This window comes from Prionailurus viverrinus, chromosome C1 (genome assembly GCF_022837055.1).
Source record: "Prionailurus viverrinus isolate Anna chromosome C1, UM_Priviv_1.0, whole genome shotgun sequence".
NCBI classification, from domain to species: Eukaryota; Metazoa; Chordata; class Mammalia; order Carnivora; family Felidae; genus Prionailurus; species Prionailurus viverrinus.
Window position 1 is genome coordinate 196897030 of NC_062568.1, and position 21713 is coordinate 196918742.

At 54.2% G+C, this 21713-nt stretch overlaps 2 protein-coding genes across 6 annotated transcripts; both read left to right on the forward strand.

Moving 5' to 3' along the window:
* Nucleotides 1-755: 755 nt before the first annotated feature.
* On the forward strand, nucleotides 756-16052 carry HMGCL (3-hydroxy-3-methylglutaryl-CoA lyase). Of its 3 annotated transcripts, none has more exons than XM_047873056.1 (9): nucleotides 756-847; nucleotides 3578-3661; nucleotides 5841-5948; nucleotides 6617-6712; nucleotides 8200-8348; nucleotides 11034-11097; nucleotides 12515-12703; nucleotides 14034-14159; nucleotides 15414-16052. In XM_047873056.1, the coding sequence occupies exons 1-9, from the start codon at nucleotides 788-790 to the stop codon at nucleotides 15513-15515; spliced, it is 978 nt and encodes a 325-aa protein (XP_047729012.1). In that variant the 5' UTR covers nucleotides 756-787; the 3' UTR covers nucleotides 15516-16052. The 3 variants fall into 3 exon arrangements, with proteins under 3 accessions (XP_047729012.1, XP_047729014.1, XP_047729013.1); XM_047873058.1 differs by lacking the exon at nucleotides 756-847 and adding an exon at nucleotides 881-1354; XM_047873057.1 differs by lacking the exon at nucleotides 756-847 and adding an exon at nucleotides 881-1288.
* GALE (UDP-galactose-4-epimerase) lies at nucleotides 14036-21667 on the forward strand. Of its 3 annotated transcripts, none has more exons than XM_047873053.1 (11): nucleotides 14036-14159; nucleotides 18774-18899; nucleotides 19081-19196; nucleotides 19281-19394; nucleotides 19661-19837; nucleotides 20142-20255; nucleotides 20353-20419; nucleotides 20521-20606; nucleotides 20705-20782; nucleotides 20967-21081; nucleotides 21313-21667. In XM_047873053.1, the coding sequence occupies exons 2-11, from the start codon at nucleotides 18779-18781 to the stop codon at nucleotides 21369-21371; spliced, it is 1047 nt and encodes a 348-aa protein (XP_047729009.1). In that variant the 5' UTR covers nucleotides 14036-14159; nucleotides 18774-18778; the 3' UTR covers nucleotides 21372-21667. The 3 variants fall into 3 exon arrangements, with proteins under 3 accessions (XP_047729009.1, XP_047729008.1, XP_047729010.1); XM_047873052.1 differs by lacking the exon at nucleotides 14036-14159 and adding an exon at nucleotides 16870-17094; XM_047873054.1 differs by lacking the exon at nucleotides 14036-14159 and adding an exon at nucleotides 17159-17422.
* Nucleotides 21668-21713: the final 46 nt, after the last annotated feature.

A 21713-nucleotide genomic window follows, 5' to 3' on the forward strand; every position in this document is an offset into this window, starting at 1 on the left:
AGAAATTTAATTTACATTGTAACCTAGTTGACATATGTAACAACAAACAAAAGATTTGCAAAGCAGTACTTAGCTTTACTACTATTTTCTCCAATTTTTTCTATTTTTTAAAAAAGTTGGCACCTGCTAGATTAACGTTATGACCCATTAATGGGGTACAACATGCGTTTTGGAAAACACTGCTCTAAGCATTCAATTTCTTTGCCCCAGGGCCTTTGCATATGGTTTGCTCTATGGAAAGCTTTTCTTGTGTCCTCTTTACCTGGATAAATCTTACTCATTCTCAAGGTATGAAATCAAAGGATGTTTCATGCTCACGCGCACTCTGTCTCTCTCATTGACTGCCTGCATTTGAGTCCGGGATGTCGTGATGAAAGAGTTAATACGTGCAAAGAACTCAGACCTGAGCATGGCAAATAGTAATGCTTCATCTTATTACTTTCCACTCGGAACTGGAAGGGTATTCGTGCTAAAGGTAGTAATTATGCAACTATTTATGTGATTATTAATGTCTTCCTACAGCTCCCAGACTCCAAACCCCTTGATTAATTTTTGTTCATCTTTATAGTCCTAGCCTCACTTCGCCATGGCAAGTAGAAGGCACTCAGAAAACGTAATGGATAAGGAACAGCAGGCCAGAAGAAAGAAAAACAAACTGGAAACAGGGTCAGCTGAGGGTGTCATTCCGCCGCACCCGAAGCCCCGCCCCAAAGGCAGGGGCACGCCCACCTGGCGGCTGGCGGTCACGTGAGACTCAGCCGAGGTCCGCGAGGGAAGCTGGGCCAAGATGGCGACAATGAGGAAGGTCCTGCCGCGGAGACTGATGGTTTTGGCGTCTCTCCGGGCTGTAAGTGCCCCGGCCCGCCGAGGGGTGGCCCTGCAGGCACCGTGACGGTCGGGTTCGGGGCCCTGGCCCGTGGCGGCTGCTCTTTGAGAGCCGAAGCCGGACAGCTCCTCAGGCCACCGTCGGGAGGAGGGTCTTGGAGTCATGGATCCTCTTTGTCCCGCCCAAGTCCCTTGAGGGGCACAGGGAAACTGAGGCCCGGAGATAGGGAACGATTTGCCCGGGTCAATGGAGATCTGGGCCTCTTCCCGGCGACCCTAGCACCTCGTCCCTCCGAGCTTCCGACCTTGCCAGGCTTCTCAGTAGCGAAAATCACGAATACCCTTCCAGTTCCGAGCGGAGAAAGCAAGACCCTCGCCCTCCCTCCGCCGGCATTGCCAGCTCTGGTTGCGCTTGGGGACGCTTGGAGAGCCATCCTAGCGTGCCAAGTAGGACTGGGATCGCGTAAGACTATTTGTGATTCCCTTGGAATCGTACTTTGGGCATATTCGAGCCTGATGTTCCTGCTCAGTGAGTGGAGGGAAAGTGTCGGAGACCTAGTTGAATAAGGGGTTGAATACATTGTTTTGGTTAGAGTTAGAGCTCTGGTGCCCAGTGGTTCTGCCCCTTTCTAAATTGAGTGACAATTATTTACTCTCTAAACCTCCGTTTTCTCGTCTATAACTTGGGTAAACATTACCTCAGGGTTCTTTGGAGTGGAAGGAAAATGTAGGTAAAGCATTTGACATTGTTTTAGGTCATAGTAAGGGATAAGTCAGTTGTGTTATTTTTGCCTTAGATTGTTTAGGAAGAGTTAGAAGAGTAAGGTGGGGAAAATTACACTGTCTTGGCAGTGGGCCCCTGGGAAAACCACTCTAATGTCTGCTAGGCCACCCATCCCTACCAATTATTAATGCGTAGAGATGGTACTTCCAACTTGAAAAATAAAATTAGGGGCGCCTGGGTGGCGCAGTCGGTTAAGCGTCCGACTTCAGCCAGGTCACGATCTCGCGGTCCGTGAGTTCGAGCCCCGCGTGGGGCTCTGGGCTGATGGCTCGGAGCCTGGAGCCTGTTTCCGATTCTGTGTCTCCCTCTCTCTCTGCCCCTCCCCCGTTCATGCTCTGTTTCTCTCTGTCCCCAAAATAAATAAACGTTGAAAAAAAAAAATAATAAATAAATAAAAGCAAGGCCAGTTCAGGTGAGTTGTTCAACTTCTAGCTGATTCATAGCAGGGAATGTTTCCTTCCTTAAGGGTTTCAGGAGTTGGCGATCCTCAGCAGATTACCCAATGCACTTCTCTCCCGTGGCCTCATTGCAGTATGTTTATCCAGATTAATTATGGTAACACGAAGTTAATTTGAAGAGTTGTAGTATTAAGAACAACAGAGGAGAGAGGCGCCTGGGTGGCTCAGTCGGTTGAGCGTCCGACTTCAGCTCAGGTCACGATCTCACAGTTCGTGAGTTCGAGCCCGGCGTCAGGCTCTGGGCTGATGGCTCAGAGCCTGGAGCCTGCTTCCGATTCTGAGTCTCCCTCCCTCTCTGCCCCTCCCCCATTCATGCTCTGTCTCTCTCTGTCTCAAAAATAAATAAACATTAAAAAAAATTAAAAAAAAAAAAAGAAGAAGAAGAACAGAGAAGAGAGGGGAGAAAAGCCTCCTATTACTTGGTGGTAAGGAGAGGAAGATTTGGGGCAGACTTTAAATGGAGGAGACTCAAGGACTTTTTTTAATGTGTTCAGCTGTTGGTGTCCTCTCCCCTCAAGACCCTTCCTTGTCATCACCCAGCCTATGACTAACAGAACAAGTCCTCCTCTATCCCCCAACCCCACGAAGTCTAAGACTAACTACTCCCCATACCTAGTAATTGCCCTCCTCTGGGGCAGCTATGCCCCTTCATGCATTTATTTGTTGTTTCAGTAACTTTTTAATCAGTGCCTGCTTTGTGTGCCAAGCACAGTGCCAAACACAAGGGATGGAGTGGAGGTCGAGACTGAGCCTCATAGAGCTTATATTCTACTGGGGGAAACATTGAGTGGGCATTATTTGCAGTGCTCTGAAGGAATCACTGTTTTGATACGGAAAATGATGAGGGTGAGGGGATTGGCAGCTTTACAAAGAGTGGTCAGAAATGGCTCATCTGGCTGAAAGGTGAGAAGGAGCCAGATGTGGACGAGCATTCTGGGCAGAGGGAACAGTAACCCTCGAGGCCCTGCTGTGGGAGGAAGGCCATTGGGACTGCAGTGTAGTTACCCCACTGGGGAAGGTGGGGCAGTGGGAACAAGTAATGGGTTCACTGGGATTAGCAGGAGCCAAATGATAACCTTCTAGCCCACGGTGAGTGGGGTCAGGGGATGAGTCAAATTTCTGGCTTAAGCAGTAGAATGTATGTGATGATTTTTACTGAGAAAGTGTGAAGTCAGATGGGGCTTCAGGAGAATTTAGTTCTGTTTGGGGACTTCTGAGTTTAGGAGGGGCAAATAGGTTTGTGTAAGAAACAACCTAAATGCTCCGCTGACAGACAGTTGGAAACGGACTTTTACTAGGAGCATGAATCTCTTGCCCATTCCTCAGTGAAACATTTTTGTTCTTCTTGTTCTCAATTCCAAAATGAACCAAATGTGAGAAATATTTACTGTTCAGTGAGAAATACTGCTTCTTGTCTCAGTGAAGGTGGATCCATTCTTTTAGCTCTGTCCCCCCGGGGACTTGGGACAATCTCTTCTGGTTACTTTTTGTTTCCTCTTTTAAACCAAAGGTCAGCACCTCTTCTGCGGATACTTTCCCAAAGCAAGTGAAAATTGTGGAAGTTGGTGCCCGAGACGGACTACAAAATGAAAAGGTAAAGATGGAAATCATCCAAAAGAGGTTTTTCAAGCAGTAAGAGTTCCCTGTGGTGGGCACGGCCGGGACAGACAGAGCTATGCAAGACACAATTGTCCCAGCCAAAGTCCAGGAGGCCGGGCGGGCACCTGTGACGGTAAAGCAATCTAAATTGGTGGAGCGACAGGTGTGGTGTCCCCAGGGGGAACATCTCAAGGCCCAGTGGGGCAGACCACAGGAGAGTAGAGTGAAGGTGAGAGCATGCCTTTTATCCAGCAATTCCACGCAAGGGGACTTATTCAAAGGAAGTCATGAAGGCCACATGCAAAGATTTAGCCTTAGACATGTTCCTTCCAACCCCCTTGTAACAACAGGACAGTTGGAAACCACCTAAATGCTCAGTGTGGGGAATGTTAGATCAAGTACTTAAATGACTTCATAAAATGGATTATGAAGTTGTTACTAACGTAGGTGTATATTAAGTGACTCAAGCTGATGATAAGATAATATGTATATTCTTTAATCTTACACTTTTACGTAAGAACCAAAAAAGTTTATATGTGTGTGGGAACATCTACCTAGAAAAGAGTCTAGAACTGTCCTGTCCAGTACAACTTTCTGTGAAGATGGAAACGTCGTAGATGTGAGCTGTGCTGGACATGTGGCTATCGAGCACTTGAAATGTGGCTAACGTGGGGTGCTGTGGTGGCTCAGTCAGTTAAGCGTCCGAGTTTGGCTCAGGTCATGATCTCATGGTTTGTGAGTTCACGACCCGCATCGGGCTGTCTGCTGTCAGCACAGAGCTTGCTTCAGATCCTCTGTCCCCCTCTCTCTTGGCCCCTCCCTTGCTCACACATGTGCCCCCACTCTCTCTCAAAAATAAGTAAACATTGAAAAGAAAGAAAGAAAGAGAGAGAGAGAGAGAGAGAGAGAGAGAGAGAGAGAGAGGAAGAAAAAGAAAGAAAGAAAGAAAGAAAGAAAGAAAAGAAAAAAGAAAAGAAAGAAAAAACAAAAGTGACTAGTGTGACTGGAGAACTGAAAGTTTGTTTTTATGTAACTTGAATTAATGTCAATTTAAATAATCACATATAGCTAGTGTTTAATGTATTGGATTACATGGATCTAGAAAGCTACATTATCAGGGTGTTACCGTTGTTATCTCTGGGAGATTTTAAGGATGGTTTTCTTCTGGTTTTGGCATGTTTTTTGAAATAATCATGTATTATTTTTTCAATCAGAAATGTCTTTTTTTCCTTCTTTCTTCCTTTCCTTTCTTTCTTTCTCTTTCTTTCTTCTTTTTGAAAAGCCAAGTTTTAATAGTGAGAGCTCATTTCTGACAATAAACTGTAAGCTCTGTGAGGGCAGAATCATTTCTGTTCTGCTCACTGCTGTCTCCCTAGCACCTAGCACAATCCCCGGAACATGGAGGGCTCTTAAAAATTATGGAATGAATTAAGGTAAAGCAATGGGAGAGAAATTAGGGGGTTGGGGTGGACGGGCCTGGTGAGAAGGACTGAGTTCTTGGATTTTTTACCTAAGCCTGTAAGTACTAAGGAGCCACAGAAGGCTTTTGAGAGGAGAGTGGAACAATAGAGACTGTTTTGGAAGGATTCCATGTGGGATGAATTGGTAGAGTGAGACCATGCCGTAATATACATGGGACAATGATAGTGGGTTTGGAAAGGGGGAGCCATAGAACCTAGTGGAGCCACTAGGCGTGGTGGGGGAGGGAAAGAAAGAAGCAGCAGGCTGACCATGTGAGGATGAGGCCCTGAGCCAGTTGGGAGGTGGGAAAGGAGGCAGTGTGATACTTTAGGGGCCCCATCTCCTAGGACCCAGAGAGTTAGTCATCTCTGCCCTTTCGAGCCATCGCACATTGATCTCAATTTGTTTATGATGGGTTCATAAATTAACAGTTAAGAAAAAGCCTTTAAGGCAGAAAAATTATCATTTCCATGTAAATATTTACACCTTTTCAGGCGAGAAGTTGCCTCCACTGCAAAATGCTATCTGTAGAACTTGAAGATGTACCCCACCTACTGGCAAGGATTACGTGTGAATTCATTCATGCTTAGAAGTTGAGATAGTGAAGTGCATGCTTTAAGCAGAGCTTTGAACTAACGGGCACTGCATTTTGAGACCACTGTATTCCCAGCTTTGCTAACCTGTCTTTTCTGGTGTTTCTGTCTCCTCTACAGAATATTGTGCCTACTCCTACAAAAATCAAGCTGATAGACATGCTTTCTGAAGCAGGACTCCCTGTTATAGAAGCCACCAGCTTTGTGTCCCCCAAGTGGGTTCCCCAGGTGAGCCCCAGCCCTCAGTAACAGGCATTTCTCAGATGAAAGAGGTGTGAAGTTTTGCATTTGCCCTGAAAGTAGGTAGAGGTTGGGAACAGAGGTCTCCTGATCTCTGGCTTGGTCTCAGGTGACTTCTAGTAGCATGGGGCAGCACAGGAACATAAGGAGGAGGTTTGCCCCTTCCTGGCTTGGGGATCTTGGTGAGGTCTTCCCTTCTCCAGGTTGAGGGTGACCTCTCAGGTCTCTTCTGGCTCTGGAAGTCGAGAATCTCTAGACCTGTCTAGAGATGTGGTGTCTGTGTTTGTAAAAGGGAAAGACAACTGCTGCTTCACAGAAACAGTCAAGTGGGAAGAAAGATCCTGTTTACCTGAGTAGTAAATAACACAGAGTATGTTCTCATTAAATGGCTGGTAGCGTCATTGCTGCTTTTCCTGCTTATGTAAAGCTGACAGTATTAGCCATATGGAGAAATTGGGGGAATTACCTGCACCGAGGAGCCTTCTGGCCCACCAGTGCAAAACAAATAGTAAAGCCCTGGGAAGACGCGGCTCTGCAAAAGGACTTCTTTTCCAGGGGTTCTGGACAACAAAGATCTTGTGATAAAAACGTTTTCTGTACCTGAGCTCTCTGCCTGCCTTTGGCAGTGACCTGGCATTGTCTCCTTTGGCTCCCAGATGGCTGACAATGCTGAAGTCTTGAAGGGCATCCAGAAATTTCCTGGCATCAACTACCCAGTCCTGACCCCGAATATCAAAGGCTTCCAGGCAGCGGTAAGAGACTAGCTTGATGGCGGGGGCCTCTGAAATGAGATAGACCGCATCGGTCCCTGTCTTGTCCCTGAGCCCCAGTTCCTGTTGTGGGATGTCTGTCTGAAGGGCTTTCTCCAGTAACGATGAGCACTGTCAGACAGACCGGGCCCTGATACCCCCAGCTCTCTGATCTTACCGGCTACTTAATCTCTCTGAGCCTCAGGTTCGGCCTGTAAAATAGGGCTAATCATAGTTACCTGATGCTGGGAGGATTTCAGAGGATAGAATGCACCTATATTGCTTAGCAAAAGCCTGGTAGAAGGTAAGTGCTTAATAAATGTTAGCTCTTGTTAATACACGTTTCCTCTTTAGAGAAAGGGAATCGTGCTCCCCACAGTGGTTGCTCGTATCTGCTAACTTTCTTACAAGTTAGGACAAAAGCATCATTGGGGATGTTGATTCTGAATTTAGGCAGAAAACTGTCCTTCAGGGTGATTTGCAGGGTGGTGATGGCAGTGATAGTGTTGGCCTTTGGGGGAAGGCCACGGGTGGTGGTGGGTTTTTTTTTTAAGCTTTTAATTCTCTATTTTTGAGAGAGAGAGAGAGTGCAAGCAGGGGAGAAGCAGAGAGAAGGACAGAATCTCAAGTAGGCTCCGTGTTGCCAGCGCAGAGTCTGATACGGGGCTCGAACTCACAAAACTGCGAGATCATGACATGAGCCGAAATCAAGAGGCAGAAGCTTAACCGACTGAGCCACCCAGGCACACCAGATGGTGGTGTCTTTTTAAATGAAGATCTAATTCACAGTGTCAATTTCCTAGGGCTACCACAAGAGAATACCAAAAGCTAAGCAGCTTAAAACAGCAGAAATGTATTCTCCACAGCTCTGGAGGCCAAAAGTGTGAAATCAAGGTGTTAATAGGGTTGGTTCCTTCTGAGGACTGGGAGGACAACTCTGTTCTCTCTGCCTCCGTCTTCACCGGCCATTTCCTCTGTGGCCTCCGTCTTAGAAGGACACCAGTCCTATTGAAGTAGGGACCGGTATGACTTCATTTTAACTGATAACTTTTTTTTTTAATTTTTTTTAATGTTTGTTTATTTTTGAAGGAGAGAGAGACAGAGTGTGGGGGGGGGGGCGGGGGGAGACAGAGAGACAGGGAGACACAGAATGCGAAGCAGGCTCCAGGCTCTGAGCTGTCAGCACAGAGCAGGACACGGGGCTCGAACCCCCAAACCGCGAGATCATGACCTGAACTGAAGTCGGGCGCTCAACCGACTGAGCCACCCAGGCGCCCCTTAACTGATTACTTATACACCCACCCTTTTCCCAAATAAAACCATGTTCTGGGGTAGTAGGGATTAGGACTTCTATAAATCTTTTGTGGGGGGACACAATTCAACCCATAATATTCATATATTATAAAATTTGCCATAAGACCAGAGTGTTTGCCACGCTGGTGTTCCTCGAAGGGAAAAAGGCTGAAAGGAGCTCACCCGGCTCTTGGCAGGTTGCTGCTGGAGCCAAGGAAGTGAGCATCTTTGGAGCTGCCTCGGAGCAGTTCACTAAGAAGAACACCAACTGCTCCATTGATGAGAGTTTACAGCGCTCTGATGAAATCTTGAGGGCGGCTCGGGCCGCTGGTATCCCTGTGCGCGGGTGAGTGAGACCACATCAGTGCCTTTCCCTCGGCACCATTCTGGAATGGGGCCAGCCTCTGACTCCACACCCTCCTCCCCACAAACTCCTTATCCTGGGTGCAGGCAGCCCACACTCCATACCTAGCCATCTTTCCTCAAGTAGATGTGGTCAGAAGAAATCCTGGCAAGTGCTTTCTCCAAACCTGGTTTTGTGGGCAGGTCACCAGAGGAATCCATCAGGACAGGACACTAACTGGGGTTTGCGGAGGCCAGATTAATCCTGGCTCCACCACCCTCTCCTCTCACGTGTCGGAAGAATCCCCTCGGCCTCTAGGTCTCCAACCTCATATGTATTTTTTTAAGTTTATTTATTTTGAGAGAGAGAGCATGTGTGCGCACACAAGTAGGGGAGGGGCAGAGAGCAGGAAAGAGACAATCCTAGGCAGGCTCCTCACCATTAATGCAGAGCCCGACGTGGGGCTTGAACTCATGAACCATGAGATCATGACCTGTGCTGAAGTTGGACGTTTAACCAGCTGAGCCACCCAGGCATCCCTCCAATATCGCATCTTTTTTTTTTTTAATGTTTGTTTATTTTTGAGAGAGACACAGAGTGTGAGCGGGGAGGGGCAGAGAGAGAGGGAGACACAGACACTGAAGCAGGCTCCACGCTCTGAGCTGTCAGCACAGAACTGTGCTGTGAGATCATGACCTGAGCTGGTCAGACGCTTAAACTGACTGAGCCACCCAGGCGCCCCAACATCACATCTTTAACGGCAGGAGTGCCAGGCACTGTCCATGTGTTATCTAACTGACCTCACAGTCACTCAGCAAGGAAGATTGTCCCTATTTCCACATGACAAAACTGGCTCAGGAAGGCTGGGGAGTGCTATGAGGCCACATAACTGTCCACACTGCAGCCAGAGTGTTCTTTCAGAAGCGATCACCTCACTCCCTGGTTAAAACCTTTCAGTGACTCCCAACCCTGGACTTCTCAGCAGGCTTACAAGACCCTGTCTCTCCCTGCAACGTCATTGTTCACTTCCCCGTCCAGCCCTACTTCCTCTGTACGCTGCATTTCAGTCCAACTGCGGCTTCTTTCCTTGTGTCACATGCTCCCACTGTCTGGCCTCTGGGCCTTTCCATGTGCTTTCCATAGACTGAACTCTCTTGCTCCTACGTCCTAACTCCTGCTCACCCTTCACATCCCCTCTGGGAAGCCATTTCCTCCAGGAAACTTTCTCTGTCCCCCCTACTGGAGTTAGTGCCCCTCATCCAGGCTCCCATGGCCCCCCAGACATCCTCTGACATAACACTTAGCTGCGTGTTAGCTTCTCCCCGCCTCCCACCCCCGCTAGACTATGCTCCCCGTGAGGGCAGAGCCCACATCCTGAAGTCCCTGGTGGGCTCCCTCCCACAGCCCAGGGCCAGCGCTCGGGGGTGCTCAGGAAGGAAAGGGTGGATGGGTGGATGGGTGGATGGGTGGATGGGGAAGCAGGGCCTCGTGGGGTTTGCCTGACTCCAAGCTTGTGCTCTTTCCCCAGCATATCTTGTCTCTTCGCCTTGCTTGGCAGTGATTGGAGAACAAGGCAGGCAATGGAATTGGGAAAATGCACTGAGATCTTTGAGGCAGAAACTGTTTATCCAGCAAACATTTGTTATGCCTCTAACATGCAGAAAAGTGTGCTAGACTCTAAGGTTTTAGTGGAGCCTTAGCTCCAACAGGGCAGGTGGGAACGGAAGCCCACCAAGGTCCAGAGGCCCAGCCTCCTTCCCACAGCTTGCAAGTCGCCATGATCAGGCCTGTGCCCACCTCTCCAGCCACAGGCTGCCCTTTGCCCCTTGCTCTGTGAGCCCTGGCTGTTTTTGTCCTTTGTTCTGTGGCTTGAACACCCCCATTCCTCCATCTTGGGGCCTCCACACCGCTCTTCTCTCTGTCTGGAATGCTCTTCCAGCAGCTCTCCTGCCCCACCCCCAGCTCCCACATCACGGGCCCCAGAGGTCTGCCCCCCCCTTCCCCCGGGCCACCCAGGCTGCCATGGACCGCCTGTAGCTGCTCCTGTCACTTTCCCCGTTCTTCCCCTCACAGCAGTCACTCAGAGATGATCGCATCCACCCCTTGGGTTGCCCTTTTATTGGCTCTCTCCCTAACTGGAAACAAACTCCGTGAGGGTAGGGACCTTGGCGTCTTGCTCACCACATGACCCAGGGCCTGGCACTTAGTGGGCAACTCAGTAGATACCAGTTGAGTAAATGAGTGTATGAATCCTCGAGCAGCTCACCGGAGCAGCTGATCCTCGGCCTTCAGGCCAGCCCAGCCCTTCTGTTCCTACTTGGGTTTCATCTGTGCTTGGCCCCCACCTGTGAGTAGGGGCCGCATACCCTGTGGCTCCGGGGCCTGTCATACTGCCCTCTCCCGGCTTCTCCCGCCTGTTCTCTGGCTTCTCTCCTCAGGCCTAAGCAGCCCCAGCTTCCTGAACAGCGCCTTTTAGTCCCCTCCCTGCATTGGCTCTCCACTGCCCCCTCCTGGCGTGACACGGCATGACCATTCTGACTCCACATCCTTGAATTCGCCTTTCACCCAGACGTTTGACCTGCCCCACTTCAGGGATGTATGTGAAACAGCAACCCTCGACCCTGCGTCAGCTCTGCTGGCCAAGGAGCTGAGGGGAACTGACACCATACCTCCCCTGTCCTCCCACAGGTATGTCTCCTGTGTGCTTGGATGCCCCTATGAAGGGAAGATCTCCCCGGCTAAAGTAGCTGAGGTGTGTGTGTGTATCGGGGCGGGGGTTTTCTGAGGGTCATCTCCCTTGCCTGCCCCTGGGGTTCTCCTCACCACCCTTTCCTGGTGGGTCACTGATGTCCTTCATTCACCCAGCTCCTTCCTTCATTCCCCCTGGGAGCAGGGCCCAGCACTTGCTCCTGGAGGCCCGCCTCCCAGTGCAGCTTGGATTCTCTCAAGCCCCCACCTTCTGCCCCAGTCTGGTCAGTGGACTGGTGATAATTGAGGTGATCTGTGGAGAGGCTCCTCCCCCGGGGTGCCTGCGGTTCCTTGCAGCGGTTGGGGAGGCCGCGTCCCTGGCGTCCTCTGAGCAGTAACCAAGTCAGCACTGAGAAGAGCACGTGTGGGAACTGAGTCTGAGCCACCCAAGAGCTTACGCCCCTTGGCCCTCAAAGTCACCCCGAAAATTTGGTCGTGTTAGTGTTACTCCATTTTTCAGGCGAGGAAACGAAGACTAAACGACTTGCCGCACAGTCTCAGCCCCACCTGCTGTGCCCCCACTCGCGTGGGGAGCGTCGGGCGCAGGTGCCTGCTGAGGGTGGCGGCTTCACGCCGCGTCTCGGCCACCGGTCCCGCCAGTCCTCACCGCAGCCCACAAAGGCTCGTCGCCGTTTCTCAGAAGCAGAAATGGAAGCTCCGGGAGGGTCAGCCTTTCGCCGGCGCCCCCAGCCAGGGAGCGGGCAAACTGGGACAGCCACCAGTGTCCGTCGCGCCAGAGCCTGCTCCTTCGCTGCGGCCTCCGTCCCCACGGGTCGTCCTCGGCCTGCTGCCCGGGCGGCGGGGGCTCGCCCTTCCATCCCCCTGGCGCACCTCGGCCGAGCGTCCGCTGCGCCCCCTGCGTCCCCGGCCCTGTCATCCCCTCCGCCTTCTCTGCAGTGCAGGGTGGGGCAGCGTCTCCTCAAGCGGGACACACGCTGCCCTGGATTTTCAGTGGTTTTAGGGATTTGCAAATGGGCTTCTAAAAGTTTAAACGGTTGTGTGCTTCTATTAACAGTATATAACTAGCACCTCAGACCCACGAGGTGACAGATCTTGCTGAGGATAAAGTTACATGACAGGAACCCATGGTCCTGGGTCCAGCGTTTGGCTGTGGCACAGGGTGTGGAGGTCGGAAGTGAAGGACCGAAGTCTGAGGCACGGCGGGGAGGAAGGCACAGGGTCACAGCCCCGGGGTTGCTCCAGCGGCTGGCCCTGCTCCCTCACGTCTCAGCAACCTAATGAGGAGAAAGGTTATTGTCACTGCCATCCAGAAAGTCATAAGGGGCCTATGATGCGACAGGAATTTAGTGTTTCGGACGTGGAGATGTTCCGCATAGGCCAAGAATCCCTGCGTCTGAAGTCTTGGGCCCCGGACCTGGAGAATCCAGTGTCCTCCAAGTACTGCTTGCTTGCTTCTCCAGATCACCAAGAAGATGTACTCCATGGGCTGCTACGAGATCTCCCTGGGGGACACCATCGGCGTGGGCACCCCTGGGATCATGAAGGACATGCTGTCCGCTGTCATGTATGAGGTGCCCGTGGCTGCCCTGGCCGTCCACTGCCATGACACCTATGGCCAGGCCCTGGCCAACACCCTGATGGCCCTGCAGGTAATCAGGGCATGTCCTGGGAGAAAGACCTGTGTCCCTTCTCCTAAAGGGCATAGTGGCAGGCCAGCTAGGTTCATGTATTCTTTCAATAAGCTCTCACTGATTACCTGTGTGCCGGGCCCTTGCCCGGCCACTGTGGACACAGACATGTGACCCTCGCCTAAAAGGGCCTTAGGGGAGACAGCCAAGGGAGTTTTGTGGTAGCCTTCGTGCATCATGACAGCTCACAGGAAGAGAGGAAGCACAAGGCTGAGGAAGGCCTCCGTCCCAGCCAGGAAGGCCAGAGAGGATTTGCCAGAAGAGGCTTGAATGAGGCTCGGAGGCTGTGAAGAGGTGAGCAGTTGAAAAGGGAAGTGAAAAGCTGACTAGGCAGCCCTCCACTGTAAGGCTGAGGCGGGGTTCAGGGAGCACGCGTGCGCTGGCCCGGGGAGTGTGCACAGGGCTGCCGGGGAGCACACCAGGAGACCGGAAGTAGGGGTAGGCAAAGGTCACTCCGCTGGAGCCTTGCATGCTGTTCCCCGAAGATTGAACTGAGGCCTCAGGCTGGGTTTCCCTTGAGGTTTGCTTCTTGTGGGCTGGCCCAGAAGGATTCCCTGGACTGGCCAGCCCTAGAAGGAGAGTTCTGAGTGCCTGACTGCAAGCTACCTTGCCTTCACATTGGTCAAGGTCTGACCTATTTCTTTATGTTAGCTAAAGCAATCCTGGGCCATCTTTGGGTTGTTGTTTTTTTTTCCTTTGTTTCTCCTTTCTTTTTCTTCTTTTTTTTCTGTCTTATCTCCTAGAAGCTCACGTCTCTAAGCCACATGACTCTGTAACTTTCTGGGTCTGTTTTCTCCACTGTGGGTATCCAGGTTAAGGTCTGGGAGGTTTGAGGAGAGGGAAAGGGGCAAGTGGGCAGTACTGACTCAGGGCTGTGGGATAAGGCCTTCTGGGGCTAGAGGTCCAACCTGAAGTGAGAACAGCCTTGGGCAGGGAAGGAGGGGTGGATAAATGAATCACAGTAAACAACAGGGGTCTGAAATCTCAGCAGTGGGAGGTACTTCCTTTAGGTCTGTGTCCAGGAAGAGCATGAGGAGACCTTTCAGGGTGAGGAGTCCAGCATGAAAGGAACCAGGGATGATACCCCTGGTAGAGGAAACAGTGTCCACAAAAAAGATTCACACTGTTCCATGAACTAGGAGGAGGAACAGTAACAGAATTTTTAGCCAAAGGAAAGAATAACTCTCAGTGGAATTTCAGCCAGCAGTTGATTGGGAGGTTTGCAAAGACTGGCTTTGTAGGGCCCTGGTCCCCACAGTGACAGCCATGTTTCAACCCCTTGTGTTTCCAGATGGGAGTGAGTGTTGTGGATGCCTCTGTGGCCGGACTTGGAGGCTGTCCTTATGCACAGGGGGCATCAGGAAACTTGGCCACTGAGGACCTTGTCTACATGCTGTCTGGCTTGGGCATTCACACGGTAAGCACGCCTGCCCCCTGGTGGCGACAACCCTGAACGGACTAGAGCTCTCCCTGAAGCCAGAGGACAGAAGCTGATAGTTTTTAGTTTTTTTTTTGTTTTTCTTTTTGGGTTTTTTTTTGGGGGGGGGGGGGGGTAGGGAGGGCAGTTAAGAGGGCAAGGCTTTCAGGGGGTTAGGGATGTTTTATTGTATTTTTTTCCAATATAAGATTTATTTTGAGAGAGAGTGCGCATGAGCAGGGGAGGGGCAGAGAGAGAGGGACAGAGAATCCCAAGCAGGCTCTGTGTTGTCAGCGTGGAGGCCAGTGTGGGACTTGAACCCACGAACCGTGAGATCACTACCTGAGCCAAAGCCAAGAGTCAGAAACCTAACCGACTGAGCCACCCAGGAACACCTATTGTATGTTTTTGAGGTAGCAGAGTGTGGTTGATGGAGGCCACAAGGCCAGGCTCTCAGTTGGACAGGTCAGTTGGAGGAGGCACCAAGGTGTAGGGACAGGGCCCTGAAAGGAGTCACATCCATTACCTGAGTCCTTTCCCCCCAAACCGTTGTCTCACTCCGGGCAGAATGAGGGCAGAGGTAGCCAGCCCTTCCCGGGGCTCCATCAGAGTCGGTTAAGAGCCCTCAGTGGTGGGTTGGAAGCAGTACCACGTCTGAGCTTTGGGACCAGATAGAACTCGGTTTAAAACCTACTCCTGTCACTCACGGGCTGTGTGACCTGACAATTGTTTCACCTCCCTGGGCCTAGGAAATGGTGATGATAACAGCACCTGTCTCCTAGGGCTGTTAGGATTCGATGGGAAAATGGGAGAATGTGCAGCCCAGGGCTGAGAGCATAGAATGCATCAGTGAATGAGAGCTACCGTGATGAACAGAGGTTTCCGGGGTGGCCCTTTGAGCTGGTGTTTTTGTCCTAGCTCTCCGCCTGTGGTCTTTATTACTTCAATATGGAGTTTTTGACCACTGCAGGCCAGGCCCGGTGCTGGGTGCTGGAGATGGGGTACCGAACAGGACTGACCAGATTCCTGCCCTGGTGGCAGCCCTAGAAACCATTTCCACATACAAGGAGAGTCACAGGGATAACCCCCGATGGCACAAGGATACAGTGGGCAGTCGGGGTCCCACCATAAGAGGAACAAGACCCGGTCTGTCTTCACCTTTACTTTCTCAATATCAGCTTTCTGTCCAGTCTGTTTCCCTGGGTGTTGAAGGCAGGTCATGACTTAGTGCATCGTTTCACTTGTTTCTCCAAGGGTGTGAACCTCCAGAAGCTCCTGGAAGCTGGGGCCTTTATCTGCCAAGCCTTGAACAGAAAAACCTGCTCCAAAGTGGCTCAGGCTACCTGTAAACTCTGAGCCATTTTGCTGCCTCAAGCGCTGGGGACAATGTGGGAAAGAGGGGCACACGTGAATGATTCCGGACAGGGCACATGGAAATGGGAATGAAATTCACAGGAGCAGGCACCTCCCGGGGGGTCTGCACATAGGGCTCCGGCAGGAGGGCAGGAGCTGCTTGGCCTCAGGCCTCCTTGCCAGACCCAGGTGTGAGTGAGAAGCCTTAGGGGCTGTAGGTCTCCCTGCCCCATGAACCCCCCCCAACCCCAGGAGCTGAATGCCTGGGGGTCCCCTGGAACCCATTCCCTGGTGCTCCGGCCTCATCTCTGGGTGAAATCTGTCAGCTAGCTACACTACACAGCTTGACCCTGCCATGGCCCTGGGGCCATCGCTGACTCTGTAGAGCAAAGGGGCGTGGAGTTTTTCCCCAAGCCGGCAGAGGGGGCCAGGGCTGAGCTTCTCTGGTGGCCACTGCCAACTCTGGCATCTCTGGAAAATCTCCACTCTGAGCATGATTTTCGAAAAGCGCTTATGTAATTAAAGGTTTAATGACACGAAGCATTCAGGTATTCCGTTGTGCAGATGTGTGTACGAATGGGGGAGACTGGTGGGGAATAAACCACCTTTACAACATGGCATCCTGAGAGGAAAATGGAGACTTTGAGCTGGTTTACTGGCCTCTGGGTTTCCTCCGTTTCCCCACCCGGGCCCCAAATTCATAATGACTGGAAATCAGTGGCTTTGGGCTCGTTCAGGTCTGGCCAGAAACCCGCGGAGAGGTGGTTTCTGAGGCTCTTGGCCCTGAGAGCCGGGAGGCGCGGGTCCGGGCGCCTCGGGCTCCAGCTCTGGCGCTACCGTCGTCAGTCGTCCTTGCTGGACTCCGGGCCCAGGGCATTCCGGGCTGGGCACGGCTTGTTTGCTCGGGTCGTCAGGACTTCTACGCCCAGTGCCCCAGCCCTGCCCCTACTTTCAGCAGAAGCACGACACCGTCTTCTAGCCCACTGTGGCAGGCACGGTGCGGACGGACCGACCGTCCCCAGTGGTCCGTGCGGGTGCTGAGTGCAGCGAGCACTGCGGCGTCCGCCCGAGCTTCCGCTTGCCCTCCAGCTCTCTGGGTGGTTCTCGAACCAGACTTCCCAGAGCCCGCGGCCTCTGGGCGGCCGCCCCTTAGGGCCTGGGCTGCACGCCGTCGCTGGTTTCCCGCTAGGCTGGCTCGGAAGAACAGGCGGGGCACGTGCAGAGAGGCTGGCGAACGGGCGGTGAGCGGGGTGGGGGTGGTGGGAAGGGGGGGTGCCCCGCCTTCGGCCTGTGGCTCCCGCCGCGGAACAGCCGCCGGGCACCCGGAGCCGAGCTCCCCGGGCCAGGCCGCGCCTCCCCTCCGCCTTCCGACACCAGACCGGACCGCGCCGCGCAGGCGCCTAGATGTCGCGGCGCCCCTGGGCCTCCCGGCGCCCCGTAGTGCGCACTCCCCGGTGACACGTTTCCTTGGGGGCGTGGAGGGGGCGGGACCAGGTGGGCCGTCTGCTCTTAAAGGGACCCGGGCGCCGAGCGCGGGAGGCGGCGCCGCTGGAAGCAGCGCGGGGCGCGAGGTTCCGAACAGGTTCGCAAGGCGAATGCCGGTGGGGGGGCGGGGGAGGGGAGGGCTAGAGGGCTCGCGAGGGGCCGGGTGGCCTGCGGGGAGCGAGGGTTGGTTTCAGGGGTCCGGGCCGCGTTCCGGGCAGAGCCCCGCTAGGGCGGGCTCGCCCGTGCCTGTGCCGCTCCCAGCTCCCGCCGCCTTGGCCGGGGCGGCCCGACTTCATTCATTCCCGACCCGGGAGCTCCGAGCTCGGCCCCCTCGGAGCCACGGCCCACATCCCAGCCCGACGCCCATCGCCTCCTCCCCTCCATTTTGCAGACTGGGAAAACCGAGGAGGCGACATCCGACCGAGGTCACTCCGTCGGTCCGGGGCGAGTTCGACCTCACCACCCTTCCTGCCTCCCGGGGCCCCTCCGCGACCACTTTTCGGGCTTCCGCGAGGCGGGGTGGGGGCGGGGGCGGTCTTGGCGTCGGGAGCAGAGTCCAGCGGGAAGCCATGGGGGGAAGGGTGAAGTGCGAGGTTGGCTGGCCGTGAACCTGGAGATCCGGATTCTAGGGCGGCTATAGTAGCTGTGTGTCCTCGGGCAAATTACTTGACCTCTCTGACCTTAGTATCCTTCTCGGTAAAGTGCCAGCACTAACACTTGCCTCATTAGGATGTTGGGGGAACACAGGGAGAAAAATGCAGAAGTGCCCGGTAGGAGCCCGCCACTCAGCAGGAGCGCAGTCAAGTGGGTGGGAGTGAATAAGCCCAGAGGGGGACTGAGGCAGCCAGGAGGAAGGCGGCTGCGGGCCAGGCCACACCGAATGAAAGGCCTCAGTGTCTGGGGTTCCCTACCCACTCCCCCTCTCTGCCCACAGAGTTTGTTCAGGGCGGAGGTGCACACCTGGCAGTGGAGTCGGGACCAGGGCCACGTCTACAGCACCCGGCTCGGTGCCGCCTAAAGTTGGGTGGCATCCTTAGCTCCAAGCGGGCAGTGACCCAGCTGGCCCTGGCATGCATTGGTAGAGGCGGAGCCAGCCTGACTGACCTGGGGCGGGTGGGGCCCACTCCGGGACTGTGGTGCTGCAGCCCCAGAGTCGGGCTCCAGTGGGCCTGGCAAAAGACCCCACCCTGTGGCCAGTTGGTATATTTCCTGCTTCCTCCCAGCTGACTCTTGTGGGAGTCAGGGGAGCTGCCTGGAGCGGGAGGTATTAATCACTGGGCCACTTTACACCTAGTGATGGCAGAGAGACTGGGAAGGCCTGAATTTGAGCAGACAGAACCTCTTCCTGGGCTCTTGGGAGTCCCAGTGCTGCTGGCTGTGTGTCCTTCGGGCCAGGACTGTCTAGTCCCCAGACACCTTGGGGGCCTTAGGTTTCTTCTTCTCAATCACCGGTAAATTGGGACCAGGATTGTGGTGCCCGTGCATCAGTCTCCCCACCTGTGCCACATTGTGGGCGTTTCAAATCACTCACGTACGCCTCACACGATTGCATCGTGTTTGTAGTTATAAACTCCCTTTTCTAAAGATGGAAACTGAGGCAGAGAGGATAAGTGATTTCCAAGGCCTGAGGCCAGAAAGAGATGATGTCCAGACCCGGACCAGGGCTGATTCCAGATCCACCCTATTAGCTGAGACACACTACTGCCTCCCTCGGACGTTAGTCGGGGGCCCTGAGTGGGCCATCTCGACCACCTCTGACACTGTGTTCTGCGCCAGGTGCGATGGCAGAGAAGGTGCTGGTGACAGGCGGCGCTGGCTACATCGGCAGCCACACGGTGCTGGAACTGCTGGAGGCCGGCTATTTGCCTGTGGTCATTGACAATTTCCATAATGCCATCCGTGGTGAGCACAGGGGTGGGGGGCTAGGGCTTTGGGCGGGGACGGAAGGAAAACCTTTTGTTCTACCTCCACCTACTAGGGGTGTGTGTGTGTGTGTGTGCGCGCGCGCGCGTGCACATCAGGCTAGTCCCTTGGGAACCCAGGACCCGTCTTCTCCTTTGACGGTCTCCATGTGTCCAACCAGGAAGGGGCTCCATGCCTGAGAGCCTACAGCGGGTTCAGGAGCTGACAGGCCGCTCTGTGGAGTTTGAGGAGATGGACATCTTGGACCAGGCAGCCCTACAGCGTCTCTTCAAGAAGGTCAGTGCTTGACAGGCAGGCAGGGGGCCCTGCCAAGGGCCAGGGCCTGTAAAGCCACCTCTGACCCTGGCTTTGCACCTGCAGCATCACTTTATGGCAGTCATCCACTTTGCGGGTCTCAAGGCGGTGGGAGAGTCCGTGCAGAAGCCTCTGGATTATTACAGAGTTAACCTGACAGGAACCATTCAGCTTCTGGAGGTGAGACGTGTGGCAAGAACACAGACACCGGGAGGCCCCGGCCAGGCAGGCCACGCCAGACATGGTAGATGAGGGCCTGGGGGGCAGAGTCAGGCAGGGCCCAAGCTGTACCACCTTGGACACGTGTCTCTTTTGACTTCTCCGCCTCAGTCTCCCCATCTATAAATGGGAGTGCCCGAACCTCAGCCCCTCTCTACCTGTAAAGGAGTAAGGGGGTGGGACTAAGTGCGGGGCAGAGGCCACTGACGCCTCTCCTCCGTGACCAGATCATGAGGGCCCACGGGGTGAAGAACCTGGTGTTCAGCAGCTCGGCTACCGTGTACGGGAATCCCCAGTACCTGCCCCTGGATGAGGCCCACCCCACAGGTGGCTGTACCAACCCCTATGGCAAGTCCAAGTTCTTCATCGAGGAAATGATCCGGGACCTGTGCCGGGCAGACAAGGTGAGGGTACCCTCGCCCCGCCCCAACACACACACACACACACACACACACGCACGCACGCACGCTTAACCCAGCCCTGGCTCCACTCATGGACTCAAGGTCTCCCGTGAACACCCCCAGCTAGGACTCTGGAAGCTGCAGCGATTTGCCCAAAGTCCCAGCACGGAGTGGGTGGGCCTGACCCCCTGCTGCTTTCCGGGGATAGAGACTAGGCCTGGGGGCGGGGGAAGCAGCTAAAGAGCTCTGGATTGGGCTTGGGCACAGCATGCGCCTCCTTCCCCATCATCTGACCTGTGTCCCACAGACCTGGAACGCAGTGCTGCTGCGGTATTTCAACCCCATAGGCGCCCATGCCTCGGGCTGCATCGGTGAAGATCCCCAAGGCATCCCCAACAACCTCATGCCCTATGTCTCCCAGGTAAGGAAGAAGGGGAAGGTCAGGGGGGTGGCCATAGGATTGAAGGGTACGACTGGTGCCAAAGGCCTGGAAAGAGCTGACCTGACCTCCACCCCAGGTGGCAATTGGGCGACGGGAGGCACTGAATGTCTTTGGCAATGACTATGACACAGAGGATGGCACAGGTGAGCCCAGGACCAGGAGGATCCAGGAGGGGGAGCCAGGGGGAGAGGGAGGTCCGACAGAGGCTACACTTAACCCCCACACCCAACCACCTCCTCTGCAGGTGTCCGGGATTACATCCATGTCGTGGATCTGGCCAAGGGCCACATCGCGGCCTTGAGGAAGCTGAAGGAGCAGTGTGGCTGTCGGGTAGGGAGAAAAGGGAGAAGCGAATTTGGTGAGGGAGATGGGGTCCAGAGGGGTAGTTGGTCCACCCCCTCCATAACCCGTTCTCCTCTCCTGGGCAGATCTATAACCTGGGCACGGGCACGGGCTATTCGGTGCTACAGATGGTCCAGGCCATGGAAAAGGCTTCCGGGCAGAAGGTAGGCCGGAACGTCACAGTGAGCTGGGCCCTTCCCACTAGCCTCCCTGACGGGGATCCCAGCGCCGCCTGGTTCCACCACCTGCCTTAGTGCTGTTAGCGCAGGGTGCCTGAGCCTGGTCGGCAGCGGGGCGGGCGACGCCAGGGCCGGCTCAGCCAATCTCCCGCTGCCCCTTCTCTTGCAGATCCCATACAAGGTGGTGGCACGGCGGGAAGGCGACGTGGCTGCCTGTTATGCCAACCCCAGCCTGGCCCTCAAGGAGCTGGGCTGGACAGCAGCCTTAGGGCTGGACAGGATGTGTGAGTTTTAGCCCTAACCCCTGACCCCCGAGGCCAGGAAGGCAGGCCTGGCCAGGCCCCAGAGGCCTATGGGACGAGGACAGATCAGGGATGGTGGGGGCAGGGGCTCGACCGGCTCAGGGGCTGGGAAGGGGCTGACTGGGTCTGGGCATGCCCACCCTGGGCTGCCCGAGGTGGCGGGAACCCCGCATTCCGACGTGGACCCTGACCCCACACCTCCCCCCATCACAGGTGAAGATCTGTGGCGCTGGCAGAAGCAGAATCCTTCCGGCTTTGGGGCGCAGGCCTGAGACCTTCTCCTGCCACTCACCAGTGAAGGAAAGAAACACCTGCTTGTTCTCCAGCCTCCGGTGGGAACCCAGGGGCCTCAGCCTCCCCTACCTCAAACCCCAGACGGGCCTGCTCAGCCCACCAGGCCGGGGGCCAAGGGTTCCACTGACCAGGAGTTGGGGGTCTCTCTTTTCCACGAACCCATCAGGGCCACCAGAAGCAAATGTGGGAACGAGGGCCCTGACACAGGAACTAATTTATACTGCTCTGAAAGAGATTTCTAAAGTATTTAAAATAAAAGTTTTCTAACACTGGGGCAGATTCTTGCACATCATCACTCTCTACCCCTCGGACAGAATCAT